Below are 14,368 nucleotides of genomic sequence, written 5' to 3'. Positions count from 1 at the left end.
ACTATAACCTCAGAGAAATTTCTGCAGATTTCTCCACGAGAAACCTCTCATATATATTCATAGACTTGCATGTGTTCATCCATTCCTGGCACCATCATGCCCCACAGGAAAAAGTATCATTACCCCTGCTTCAGTGAGGTAATGCCTGGAAAACAGACAAAAAAGGCCACATTCATTCACACTCAAGTCTCTAACTGCAATGTGTAATGCACCGAAACCACAGCTCCCTATCCACATCCAGGCCCCACAGACCTTTCCATGGTTTACCCCAGATGCTGCACATGCCCTGGTTCAGTCCAGTGACAGCATGCTGACCCTTTTGCCACATCGTTCAAATTCACTCTATTCCTTGCAAGCCTTTCACCCTCCTGTATGTTCAGGCCCCAATAGCTCAAAATCTTTTTTCAAGTATGATTATGTTCATGTGTGACAGGGTGGTGATAGGAATGGATGAAGGCAGTAAGTATGAATATGTACATGTGTATATATGTATATGTCTGTGTATGTATATGTTGAAATGTATATGTATGTATATGTGCAAGTGTGGGCGTTTATGTATATACAGGTGTAAGTGGGTGAGTTGGGCCATTCTTTCGTCTGTTTCCTTGCACTACCTCGCTAACGTGGGAGACAGCGATTAAGTACAATAAATACAAATATATATAAATAATTTATATTCATTATTACACTTAATCGCCATTTCCCATGTCAGTGAGGTAGCATCAGAAAACAGACAAAGAATGGCCCATCCTTTCATATACACATATACATAAATGCCCATACATGCACATATACATATATACAAATGTATATATTCATACTTGCTTGCCTTCATCTATTCCTGTTGCTACCCCGCCACACAGAAAACAGTGTTGCTACTCCTTGCACTCTTTCTTTTTCATACATATTCATCATTTCCAGCATTAGCAAGGTAGTATCAAGAACAAACAACTGAACCACAGTGAAAAAAATCCTCACTTGGCACCCATCTTTGTTCTTTTGGAAAATTAAAACAAGATGGGGGATTTCCAGCCCTGCTCCCACCCCTTTCAGTTGCCTTCTACAACACAGAAGGAATAATTGAGTAGCATTCTTTATCCCCTATCCCTAGGCTGGTAATATCACACACCCCTTCTACAGACCAACCTTCACTTTGAACCACGCTCTCCTCTCTTCCTACTCGTACATATGCCTTATACCTTGATAAAAACTGACCATTCTACCACCAGTATTATCATATTTCCACCTTTATTAACACAGGGTATGCTGCATCAATTCCTACAAATTCTGTCTCAAATGATGACTTACATTTCCTCATTTCTCTTCTTAAAGTTTTAGCAATAAAAAATCACAACTGAGTACCCAACTATGTTCATGTGGTAAAAACTCTTGCCCCATGCCATCCAACATTACATACATATCAAAAACCGTGAACAGATTAAAACAAAAAATTCTTTTTTCTTTTCTTTCAAACTATTCGACATTACCCGCATTAGCAAGGTAGCGTTAAGAACAGAGGACTGAGCCTTTGAGGGACTACCCTCACCTGGCCCAATTCTCTGTTCCTTCTTTTGGAAAATTAAAAAAAAAACGAGAGGGGAGGATTTCCAGCCCCCCGCTCCCTCCCCTTTTAGTCGCCTTCTACGACACGCAGGGAATATGTGGGAAGTATTCTTGCTCCCCTATCCCCAGGGATATGTACAGAAATATGTACAGAAATATCTTGCAGACCCCAACATGCATCTTCCATGCTGAATCCACTGAATGTCTATTCAAAAGTCCAACACTCATGAGAAAACAACAAACAGGGCCATTGCATTTCTTGGCCTGCATTCCCACCTATTAGACATGATCAGCTTTCTGAACACTGCAGGAACCCAAAAGAATGGGGTCTTGAATCTAAGAAGTATGGTAATTTATGTATCCACACGTATGCATTGGTGTGATTACTATTTGTGTGTTATCGAGAAAAAGTTATACAATCTTGTTGCTGCCCCTTAACCTTGTATATATGTACAATGTCTTTACTCCTATGTGTGTATATTATAGACACATGTATCTATGTGTGTTATCATCCTCTTTTCATACAAGTTCATTATTTCCCTTGTTATCAAAGTTGCATTACATACACATGATTAAGTCTTTGAGGAAAAAATTTCCACTTGACTCCTTCTTATGGAAAGTATTGGAGGAAAGGAGGCTTTTCCAGCTCTTAATTCCTGCCTATCTGAACTGAATTCTGTGACATGTAGGGTTAATGTACTTACCCACATATTTGTACTGCACTGGAAGAGAGTTTTACTTTCATGGGGTCCTATCTTTTAAACATTCTCTTCTATCATACAACCTTTTAAACATTTGTATGCTCTCCACATTTATCACACCCTTTTTCAGCTTATTGCATTCATCCACTACTCTTATCCTATAAAAGTACTTTATTCAATCTTTTTAAGTCACTTGCTTGATTTCATCTGTCCACTGGCTGTCCTATTTCAATATATTTTGAAAAACTATTTACTGTCTACATCAACTGTGTTCAAAAGTTAATGGCTGCAACCAGGTCACCCCTCACTCTTCCATGATGGGCAAGTTTAAGGCTTCTAGCCTTTTCTGTATCTCTGCTCTCTTTTTCTGGTACCATTTTTGTTGCCCTCCACTGAACCTTCTCTATTAGCTTTTTTGTGCTTCTTTAGGTGTGGTGACCAAACCTGACAAGCATATTCTGGTTTTGACTTTAAGGAGGATAAAACAGCTTGCAGAATATTTCCTAATTAAAATGTTTAAAATCTCTTCTGATATTTTTCAGCCAGTTTGTTTCCCTTACTATTCTCCTAATGTGGGACTCTGGCAACAGATTAGGGATGATGCCAACTCCAAGTCCCTCCATTTCCTGCTACATGATAATCATACTGAGGCCTCCTTTTACTCTGTTTCATCCTCACTGCTTTCCACATGCTTCAGTTGAATTTCATCAGCATGTATCAGACCAACTGTGTGCATGTACGTCTTTGTGTGATTCCTATTTGTGTGATACAGGGAGACATTTTACACTTGTGTATATATGTGTTTCTACACTTTTGTATGTATATATGCAAACACATACACACCCTGGCCTGTGGCTCGTATCCATTTTATTGACCAACCCCAAGGGGATAATGAGTGGCTGGGTGGCCTGTGAATGCATTATGGTCAGTAGCACTAACTGCTAAACCAGAGATGTTTGTGTGTGTGTTTGTACGCAGGTACTACCTCTGGGTTAATTTTGAAGGGCTCTGGCCTTAGAGCACAGAACAGAATGCTGTCATGAAAAGAAATTTCTTACAAAACAAAAATACATCTTCCTTTCCCATTCTTTTTCATTGCTAAATCCACTTTATCAGGAAAACATACATATTATTGGGAAGAAATGTTCAACAATCTTGGGGAATTAATAAAAAGTAAGAACACTAGAGAAGGCCTATATCTCGAACATGAGAAGGCAAGAACATTCATGATAATAAGAATAAAAAGTGTTTATCACTGACTGGCAAATCCTTCCAGTTAGTGGTAATCATAACTTGATCATTCATTGGTACTTAAGATGTGTTTGGTGATTTATCTAGCATGGAGCTAAAAGTTTCTTACGTACAACACACAAACCCACTTTTATTCTTTCTAATGGAATGCAACTGCTGACACATTTTTCTGGTCTATATTTAAAGAAATTTAAAGACTACACTAACCTTGTACTCCCTGCAAAAGGGTGCCAACTCCTTCCCGATACATATTCAACGCTTGCTTGTAGTCCTTCTGTTGCTCATATTGCTGCGCCTCATTGATCTGCTGAGCAGCAACAAATATGTACTGAGTGTTTGCTACCTCCTGTGGACTTGGAACTTTATGTGTTGGGATGACCGGAGTGACAGTTTTAGTTAAAGGCGTAAGAGGGGTAAGGGGTACAGAATTTTTTCTGTCACTGCTACTCATCCGTCTTGTAACATCAAGAGGAGGTACATGATGCGGGGTCTCTTTTACAGGTGGGGTCTCTTGTACAGGTGTTGAACTTGTAGTTTTCCCGTTTGATACTTTTGGTGCTTCATCATTCAATTGTGACTTGTGATGCTGCTTGGGGGAATCATGCACAGGGTTCTCATACACACAGCAAGGCTGTGATGACAAACTAGACAAGGATGATGTTGACGCATGTCTCTCCACATGATTTAGGATATCACTGTCAACCTTTCTAACATCACAATTTCTTGTAGGAAATTTAAACACACTATCTTCTACACCATTCCCACAAGACATGTCCCAACTAAGATCACTTACTCTGCACTCTTTTCTTTTATTTTCAATGGTTTTGTTCAGTGAAATCTTCTGATTAATTTCTTTAGAATTATACTTATCTATGCTGGTCCTTTGCAAAATACTTGAGACATCCTGCACCCCAGCATGGTCCTCTTTAACTGATTTCAAATATGCATCTATATCCTCACAGGAACCATCATTTAAGACAGCAGCATCTGATGCTAAACTTTCAGTTGGTGGAATGCTGATGCCACCTGGCAATGGTGGAGATGGTCCAACAGCTTGTGGGGAGTCAAGACTGGAACAAATACTAAAGTCATCCTCAGTGTCACTCAACTGGGAATACAGTGAGGAGGATTCTTGTATTCCAAGTGTTGATGCCAGAGACTCGGCCTCCTTGGATCTGTTGGAAAGGAATATTTCTTATGTACATTTGCTTACTAAAAAAATACAGAGCTCATTATGAACTTTCAAATAAAAGACTGTAATATCCTAATGTCAATCTAAGAAGACATCAGCATTCTCAAATTTTTGACCATGATCTAGTTCATAAGAAAAAATTTCAACGGCAAAACCTGAATCACATATAACTATATGTAACACAATCAAATCTGGCTTGAAATTCCTCATTGATTCTAATATGTATTTCTATCTATATCATCTATAATACTTTGTCGCTGTCTCCCGCATTAGCGAGGTAGTGCAAGGAAACAGACAAAAGAATGGCCCAACCCACCCACATACACATATATATATACATAAACGCCCACACACGCAGGGAATACTTCCCACGTATTCCCTGCGTGTCGTAGAAGGCGACTAAAAGGGGAGGGAGCGGGGGGCTGGAAATCCTCCCCTCTCATTATTTTTTTTTTTTTTTTTTTTTCCAAAAGAAGGAACAGAGAAGGGGGCCAGGTGATGATATTCCCTCAAAGGCCCAGTTCTCTGTTCTTAACGCTACCTCGCTAACGCGGGAAATGGCGAATAGTTTGAAAAAAAAAAACAAAAAAAAAAAACATACATACACATATATACACATGTACATATTCACACATGCTGCCTTCATCCATTCCCGCCACACAAGAAATGGCACCCCCCCTTTCCCCCATGTGTGCACGAGGTAGTGCTAGGAAATGACAACAAAGGCCACATTCGTTCACACTCAGTCTCTAACTGTCATGTGTAATGCATGTATATTCCTCTTTGTATTTCAACTTTCTAAAAGGGAGAATATAAATTTCTACCTCAAAATAAAGCTTAAAGATAATACACCTACTTTTATTCAAACTTGGCCACACACACAGGAACATGCGAAGAAAAACCACATCCACTCCCATCCATTCTCTGACTGTCAAGTTTGAGAATATAAGTGAGTTGTTAAAGGAGAGATCCTGCATAAACATCCTCTAGGATAGTGGAGGTTGTATTGGAAATGAATACATAAATATAGACAGGTATTTATCTATTTTTTGACAGCACGTCGATATACCTGTACATTTCCATTATGCCATCTACTATCCAATACGGTGTTTGTGGAGAATCTCCTTCCTTTCATAACTACTTATATTCTTACTAAATACTATCTCATCTATATATCCCCCAATTTACCCTTTCATTTCACAATTAATTTTTTGATTACTGTCTTCCTTCCACTGACCTCTTTTATACTCTATCTAATATGTTTCATACATCTTTTCATTTCACATGTCCAACCTGTTTCAGAATTCCAACCAGAATTTTCAACTAAGCTTTCTATTCCTCCTTCAGGTATATTCATCTCTCCTCAAGCCCACTCTTACTTTACCAATGAATCTATGAATATCAGTTTCCAGGGCATAAAAACTTGTAATTTTGACTGTTACACACCTACAACTCACTTCATCAGTAGGTTAGACATTCTTTAAATATCTAGCTGCTTACCTATCTTTAAATACTCTGTGATATATCAGCATCCATTCCATCAACTTAACCAAACACTCCTAAAATATATCACTCCTAATGCTGAGCTTTCCACTGTTCAATAGAATCTAACATCCCAGTCTCCTCAGTTAAACCAGTGCTTTTATTGGTATCTATTTTCTGCTTCTTCTTTTTACCATCTATTTACCAGCTGTAACTTCATAACCACTTCCATGAGGTGGATTCAGTGCATACAGGCACCTTTTATATGACTTCAGCCCTAACCATCTCATACATTCTTCTTAAATTCTTATTTACATCCTAAAGATCTACAAATCAAGTCATTACTACAATGTTGTGACAGATTATATACTGACTTCTTTCAAATTAAAAATTTTTGAAAGTACCTTTTTCACATAAAAAAGAAATATAGTTCAAATGTTGGGAAAGGCATATTTCTAGGTTATGTGAATATTTGGATAAATCAGCTGCTTGTCACTCATGTCTGGCATGTGCAAGGGATAACATGAATTTTCAACCATTATGTAAACCTAGGACTCCTTTCACATGACTTCTGCAGCATAAAGGCTGCACTACAATCACTAGCAGGGAATTCATGGTGATTCTTTAAAAACAAAAATTTCTGGTTGAAAGTGAACTTCTTTTTCGTCGAATGACAATGATACAACCTCATTGAAGGTGACTATTCACTTGTAATGTAACCTCATGCAGGCAGAATCTGGCAATACCTGTGCAATGAATATAAACATATCCTGAAACCTATCTGACAACACTGAAAATTTTGCTTTTACTGTTTATCTACTATCTATATTTCTGGCAGCTTGTTTCCCCTAGAAATGTTCTCCTGAAGGGGAATGGCCATAACAGAAATGTTTCCAAGCTGCTGTATCTAATGATACCTCACTAGCATGCTACATCTCCATCACACTTTCCTGGTCCTCTTCCTTCTATATTCCCTTACTTTACCCTTCCAGGATGACGGCTGTCTGTCCTTTACTATATTTCATTCTACTGAGATTTTACATTTTCTTCTCCAATCTGATCATCAAGTATGCTCTCCACATCACCAAATCACCTGAAAGTACTTCTCTTAACCCCTTCTTATGGATCCACACCCATGTCTTCACAACTATCGATCATTTAATGCAAAAAGCCTATTTGGTTCAATCACTCATTAAACAATTCTAACTGGCAATACATATGCAGCGAAAAACAAATGTTATCGCTCAATAACATGGGCATTTCTTGGAAGAATAAGCCAGAAGTAAAGCCATCTTCACAATAGTAACTGTGCACATGCCCTTCAACAGGGAAGTTAACTGAGGTTTCATAAACTCACTTGCTTTGTATTCATAACTGTTTTACATTCTACACTGTAAATGTACTCATTTCCCCATCTTTCCTCCACATATTACAACAAATGTATACTTTCCAAATGAGGATCTTCCCTCTTAGGCTCAGTCCTCTGTTCTTAACGCTACCTTGCTAATGCGTAAAAAGGTGAATATGCATGAATATGCCTGGATGTGGAGCGGAAGCTGTGGTTTCGGTGCATTACACATGACAGCTAGAGACTGAGTGTGTACAAATGTGGCCTTTGTTGTCTTTTCCTAGCACTACCTCGTGCGCCCACATGGGGTGAAGAGGGTGCAACTTCATGTGTGGCGGGGTGGCGACGAGAAAGGATGAAGGCAGCAGGTATGAATATGTACATGTGCATATATGTACATGTCTGTTTATGTATATGTATGTATACGTTGAAATGTACAGGTATGTATATGTGCGTGTGTGGGCATTTATGTATATATGAGTATATTTGCCATTCCTGCATCAGCGAGGTAGTGTTAAGAACAGAGGACTGAGCCTTAGAGGGAATATCCTCACTTGGCCCCACCTGAGCCAGGTACCCATTTTATCAACCAACTCCTAAGGGTGGATGAATAGCTGGGTTGACTATGGACTGACTGTGGCATCCTGGATTCAAACCTATATACCTCACCCTGGGTGGCCCATGAATGCATCAGGGTCAGAAATGCTAACCGCCGCTATTAATGCTGGTAACAGCAATATTATATTCACAAAGATGGTGTATTCCTTAGGGCTCACATAAATTATGCCCTCAAGAAAGCTTCAATCACTCAATTACAAAACTAAATAGAATCAAGACTTACCTTCCCTTGGAATTCTTCTTTTTCTTACCAGATGATGGTGGTTTACTACTGTTCTCTTCATTCTGTTGAAGAACACAAATTATTATAGATTAATTTTTCATGTAGGATCTCAGAGAGATATGAATGAATATGTCACCCATGATAAAGTTTAAACACATCACTACATGACTTGGGTTATATGGTAAGAAGCAAGTTAGTTATGTAAACTTAGAAGCCGAGATACATATAACACCATTAATTACGAAAGGAAAGATGGGGTGTAGTATATTTTGGGAAAATACTATCTCTTTCTTATCAGAATCACTCTGTTCCTATTTAGGTAGGTGAACTAAGTGCATAGATGCATGCATATTTTGTGGGAAATTATTCAGCAGAATGCAAATGTAGCTAAGCCTCAGGCCTAGGTGAAGTATCACACGAGATGCTGAAAGAGGTAGGGACATGATCTAATGGGGGAAAAAAAGGTGTAATAGTTAAAATATTCAATATGAACCTCTTAATATACAAGTACATTTAAACATCTTATATCAATCATCTATCATACAGTCTTTACCGTATCACTGAGGTATATTTATATGAAGTCTGAAGGGCAGGAGGAGGATTTTAATTCATATCTGAAGTAACAGGATCATCAACATCTGTGACAGTAACGCTCCCAGCCCTCTTCTGTTTACATCACTCAAACATCTATCAAGCATTGGTAATTTAGTACTGAGGATTGTTTTATCAATATACAGGCCTTTATTTTTCTCAGCTTACAACTTGAAAATTTCATCCTTCTCCCTGCAAAGTAATGAAAATTTTGGGTAACAGACATGTCTGCAGATAATCCCTAATGCCACTTTCTGCTAGCACCACATAATGATGGTATCATAACTTTATATACTTGAAACCTTTCTGTAAGTAAGAAAGTGACAACTTATAATTATCTGTGAACATAAAATGTTCTGGTCGGCAAATTGCAATTCACTGCAAACTAGGTTTTTCTTTTTTCATAAAAATATCAGTAACATGAAAGCAAGATTCTGGTTTGGAATCATTGAATAACCAGCAACAAGCATTTGGCTGAAATAACTTTTAAGAGAATTTTCAAACTGAGAGGACTAAGGACATCCAAAAGCAGACATGATTCTGAAAATTTTGGAGTAATGTGGTAGCTTTACATATATTTGGAATGAATGTGAAGAGCTAATCACCAAAGGCAAAAGATACTCAGGCACACAGAAAAACAAGAGTAGGCAGAAATATGGATAAGAAGTACAGCTACAAGTACAACTGTGTGACAGCTCACACAGCAAAACTTCCTGCTCCTGATTCTTCGCCTTACCTCTATGTAATATTCTACTTATGTATGGCATGTTACAATTCACTTTCCATGACTAATTTCCCTGTACTGAAAAATACACTGATTCCTAAACTATGTATACATAATATATCCAGCATCAAGAGAGATGTGGATATAACAGGTAAGTTCTGGTGAGGTGAGGAGTTTTATGGTATAAGTACACATATTTGTGTGTAAAGCTTTGAAAGGCGGGGGAGGTAAACTGCAACTTCACTTGAATAAGCATAGGCTGAGCAACAAGATCAAAGCATCAGTTGATTTTAGTTAGTAAAAGCTTAGACAAGATGCATATAATTGATGGTGGCAAGGAAATAAATTATGTATCACTTTTTCCAAAATTGACTAGAACAGCCTAAACCTACCACTGGTATCTAGTAAAATACACAATCTTAGAAAAACACATAACAAAAGTATCAAGTTTAGTGAAATGCTAAAGTCAATAGTAAAGCAACTCAATATAACAAAACATCTATTGTCACTGAACCACTGTATTTACAGTTATTCATACAGTATTTGCAAACTGAACAACAAATAGCCCTTAACCTTGACAGTCCTTTGATCCAATCATTTCTGAGAAGAACATTCTAATTATTACCTTAGCAGTCCTTTGATCCAATCATTTCTGAGAAGTACATTCTAATTATCAATATGTACCTCATGAGATAAAACATTTTGAAAATTAAGATGTGACTAATTCATATGTCAAACAAATCACTTAAGTACTTACCTGAAAGAATTTGGTGAATGGCTCTGAAGTGAATAAGGGGCTGTGCTGTCCTATAAACTTTAAGAGGTTGAGTGTAGCTTGTCTTCTTGTTTCAACAACGTCTGCCTCAAATCTAATTAAGAACAGTTATTTGTCAATAAATAAACCTATCTATCTATCATCATTAACTCCTGACCTACAGCCTCTTTAACGAACTGAAGTCATGGAATATGATCCCACATTCTTCTCCATCCATCCTCCTTTTAAACAGTTTTCCACACAATGTGCTTCAATTTCTCAGTTCTCACATAACACCAACTCTTACTTACTAAACTGCTATATACTCAGCACTCCAGCTTTAAATTATCAAATCACAGCTTGATAATATCAATATTTCACCTTAATATCCTCATCTCTCATCTTATCCAACAAAAACTCCACAATCATTTATCACTGCAATATTCTAAATCTTCTTTTTTCTTTTTTTTGCATATCATTTAGCAAATCACAGGAAAAGATCTATGTTTCAATATCATACGTCAGTGCTTGGTGCACCACTCTCTCCAAAAAACAAACAACAGATGAGAAAACTGTGATCTGATTCAAACTTTAATATCCAGCCAAAGTTAAATGAAACATGCAACCTAAGAGATTACATAGTTGATCCAATGAAAATGTAGTGGGAATTAGCAAAGGTAGCAACTGGATATTTATGTAAACTGTGGGTTAATGATACAAATTCCATCAATACCTTCCAGACTAAAGCAAAACTTGTCAAAAACGGAAGTCTGGGACAAAAACACACAAATATACGGATGGATCACTTGGTTCCATCTACAACTGTGCACTAGTTATTATGCTGTTTTATCTAAATACAATATCAGACCCAAATGAGTTCCAGTTACATAGATGTAAGGTAAATATGAACACTCATATATCAAATATGATAAAAAAGACAAACAAACATGTTGTGTAACGACAAAAGTATATCCCCTAGTTTCCAAGCCTGAGATAAAAATCTAACTGAACCACTGATGCTACCTTTGAAGGCAAATGATTGGCAATACATTTTTTTTCCTAACAGGTCTTTGATATTATGTGAACAAAATGTTGACAAGTATCTGGTTGTCTTCTAATCATAAGTTACAGGTTAGTTTCCCTTAAATTCAGAGAAGCCTACCTGTTAAGAACAGTGGCACGAGGGAAGGATGGTACTTGTCCTGGAAGGCCAAGCTTCTGGTGTAACTCAGATATGGCTTTGTGTAATCTTCGAAGCTCTGAATATCGACGCCAAACTACCACTGATGTTGAAGCTTCTGGACTTATCCGTGGGAAGACCTGCAGAGAATGACAAATAACATAATTATGGGCTGGGGTCCAGCTGAGCAGATGGAAGTACAAAGATGGGGTCCAACCAACACATAAAATTAGAAATTAGATTCATGCCAAATACATGGAGGTGTGAGGCTCATGCCTATCTTCCCTAAAAAAGGTGCATGTAAGCACCTGACCCTCCGGAAATTGTCATTATAAACTCCTGATAAATTTATGACAATCCCAAGGCACTTAAATACTTTCTATTTTGTTTGTGCTGGAATAGTGAAATTAAAATAATTCATTGATAAAGAAATCTATAACTTATAAGTCTGTTGATCAAATATTCAATGCACTAAGTACATAAATAAGGATGGCTAAAGAATTTCTTTGCTTGGATTTTGGACATAAAATCATAATCAAAGGCAAAAATATCAAACATACAGGTTAATCTGTAATTCTTTTAAAAATACAAAAAAGTAGCCTTAAGATCAACTATCAATACAAATACCAAAGTATTATAAGTGTCATTTGATAGCATTTCAATGACACGTCTGGCATTACATGAAAAAACAGGTATCCTTAAAATTTATTGAAAAAAAGATCGTATGATCTCCAACTACAGGATGACATTTTGCTGATGGGGGCTCACATCAAGTATTCATAAAACTATCTTTTCCATATATCTTTACCCTTAATTGCCAGAAGTCATTCTATGACATTTTGTGTATTAGAAATTGGGAGCACCATACGAACGCCACTTTCCTAGGAATATTTTGAACATCGTGCCAATATTTTGAAAAATGTTTAACTTCTAAGTGTCTTTTAAGTATAAAGATATATGTAAAATGTAAATATGTGTATCCACATGTAAACAGTAACCATAGGACGTGATAACTGTCTTTAACAAATGTGAATCACAAGGCTCATAATAGCCACCAACCCTCTCTCCCTTACCACCTCTGGCACGAAAATCAAACATTATCTTTAGGGATATCGTACACCATATTCAAATTATTCAGTTCAATTCTTTTACACTTTCTATTAACATGTATTTTTTTCATGAATAATAATGAGTTGTTACTGAATATGCATCAGATGCTCAACCCTCCTCCTTCACATCTTGCTGGGGTTACACATAATAAGGTGTGTTAGCTCAGTTTTTTAGCATATCCTTTACATTTTCATTCAATTCTTTCATTTTACTGGGATTGCATGCAGTGGCACGAAGTACACACTCAAAGAACACAGCAAACAAACTTCCTAGTATATCAATGTGAATGTCACCATAACATTTGCATATTCTACATGTAGCATTACCAATATGAAAACTTTATGCTGGTATGGCTGCTAAGGGAAGCTAGGTCAGGTTTTCATGTCTACCTCTAAAATATTTTACCTACATCTTCTGGGATCATCATCGCTTCCCTGATTATCATATTCACTTCAGATAAAAAAATTAAGCTTAAATTATGCATCGCGTCTACATCCCTTGTACCAAGTATAGGAAGTCCATTAAAATGTCCCTAAATTGGAACTTTACTCCACAGCCACATACAGCAACAGACAGAACTCTGCCGAACCTGAGCCAATCCAAGAAATCCATCCTGGCAGTTCCTAATACGTACTAATTAGTAGCTTTAAGTAGCCTCTCCAGCCAGGAGCACCGGTCTACTACAACAGGTAGGTCTCGTATATTGCCAAGCATGAGGGAGAGGCATGACTCCTGGACGTGGCACTTCCCTAGACTCCATCAGGCCAAGGGACGACCTCCCGGTGCCAGTGTCGGGATATGTGATGGGGGGCGACAACCCATCACGGCCCACACGTCCATCAATCCACAAATACATTGATTTAACGTGAACGTGAGGTTATTACAATTTCCATAGCAATTCTACGCTGCTGACCAACAAATGATGATACCCGGTGAAGGCCAGAGATGCCACTTTCTCCCTGATACCCACCTCCTCCAAGCTACAAGTTCTTCCTCCTCTAAGCCATATATGCCATAAATATATACTGTTTCTTACCGTATGGATGTCTCATTAGCTCCTACTTACGGTGGATTTCACTTGGTAAATTGTGTAGCCTTTCGTATGTCGTTTTGTTTCTTCCACTTGAAATATTCTAACCCACTGATCTGTTTTGGCTGCCATGTTTGTTTACACCAAGAGGATCAACTCCGCCCCAAGAAATACATTAACGGTAAATATATCACAAGAAGTTAATTCCTCGAATTATATCCCAACTAACATACACACACAAAGGGAATACTCAGAATAATCCAAAATATATTTTTTTGAAATACAGATCATGATATTATTGGTCATTCTATAAAGCGCTACACTTTAGCCATTACTGTATGACCTTTGAATAGCATGGTACGACTTTTGACCTATTAAGAGTTAGGACGAAGGCCAGGTCAATGTGCATAAGGATAAAGCAGCTGTGTTTAATGATTAAATTCCGATCTATCATTGAATGTTCCTCACCAATGACCATTAAATTTTGTTACCTTATTTACTCGTTCTGCCGGCGCTTTCGATTAGCCTTGGAAATTTCTAAACTCTTTCTGCATTGTTGAACAAACTTTGTTACTGTAATAGACATATAAAGATTATAAAG

At 37.5% G+C, this 14,368-nt stretch overlaps 1 protein-coding gene across 1 annotated transcript in view; it reads right to left on the bottom strand.

Annotated features, from left to right (window-relative positions):
- Nucleotides 1-13,899, bottom strand: part of LOC139758972 (ribosomal protein S6 kinase delta-1) — a 51,781-nt gene extending 37,882 nt beyond the window's left edge. Inside the window, exons 1-5 of the mRNA XM_071680823.1 lie at nt 13,804-13,899; nt 11,610-11,767; nt 10,451-10,562; nt 8,379-8,440; nt 3,723-4,690 (exon numbers count right to left, since the gene is read on the bottom strand). Of these exons, the coding sequence (XP_071536924.1) occupies nt 3,723-4,690; nt 8,379-8,440; nt 10,451-10,562; nt 11,610-11,767; nt 13,804-13,899 (1,396 nt within the window). The remainder of the gene's footprint in view (nt 1-3,722; nt 4,691-8,378; nt 8,441-10,450; nt 10,563-11,609; nt 11,768-13,803) is intronic.
- Nucleotides 13,900-14,368: the final 469 nt, after the last annotated feature.

Source organism: Panulirus ornatus, chromosome 32 (assembly GCF_036320965.1).
Source record: "Panulirus ornatus isolate Po-2019 chromosome 32, ASM3632096v1, whole genome shotgun sequence".
NCBI lineage: Eukaryota > Metazoa > Arthropoda > Malacostraca > Decapoda > Palinuridae > Panulirus > Panulirus ornatus.
The sequence above is the reverse complement of the archived record's forward strand: the minus strand, read 5'-3'. Positions and strand labels throughout refer to the sequence as shown.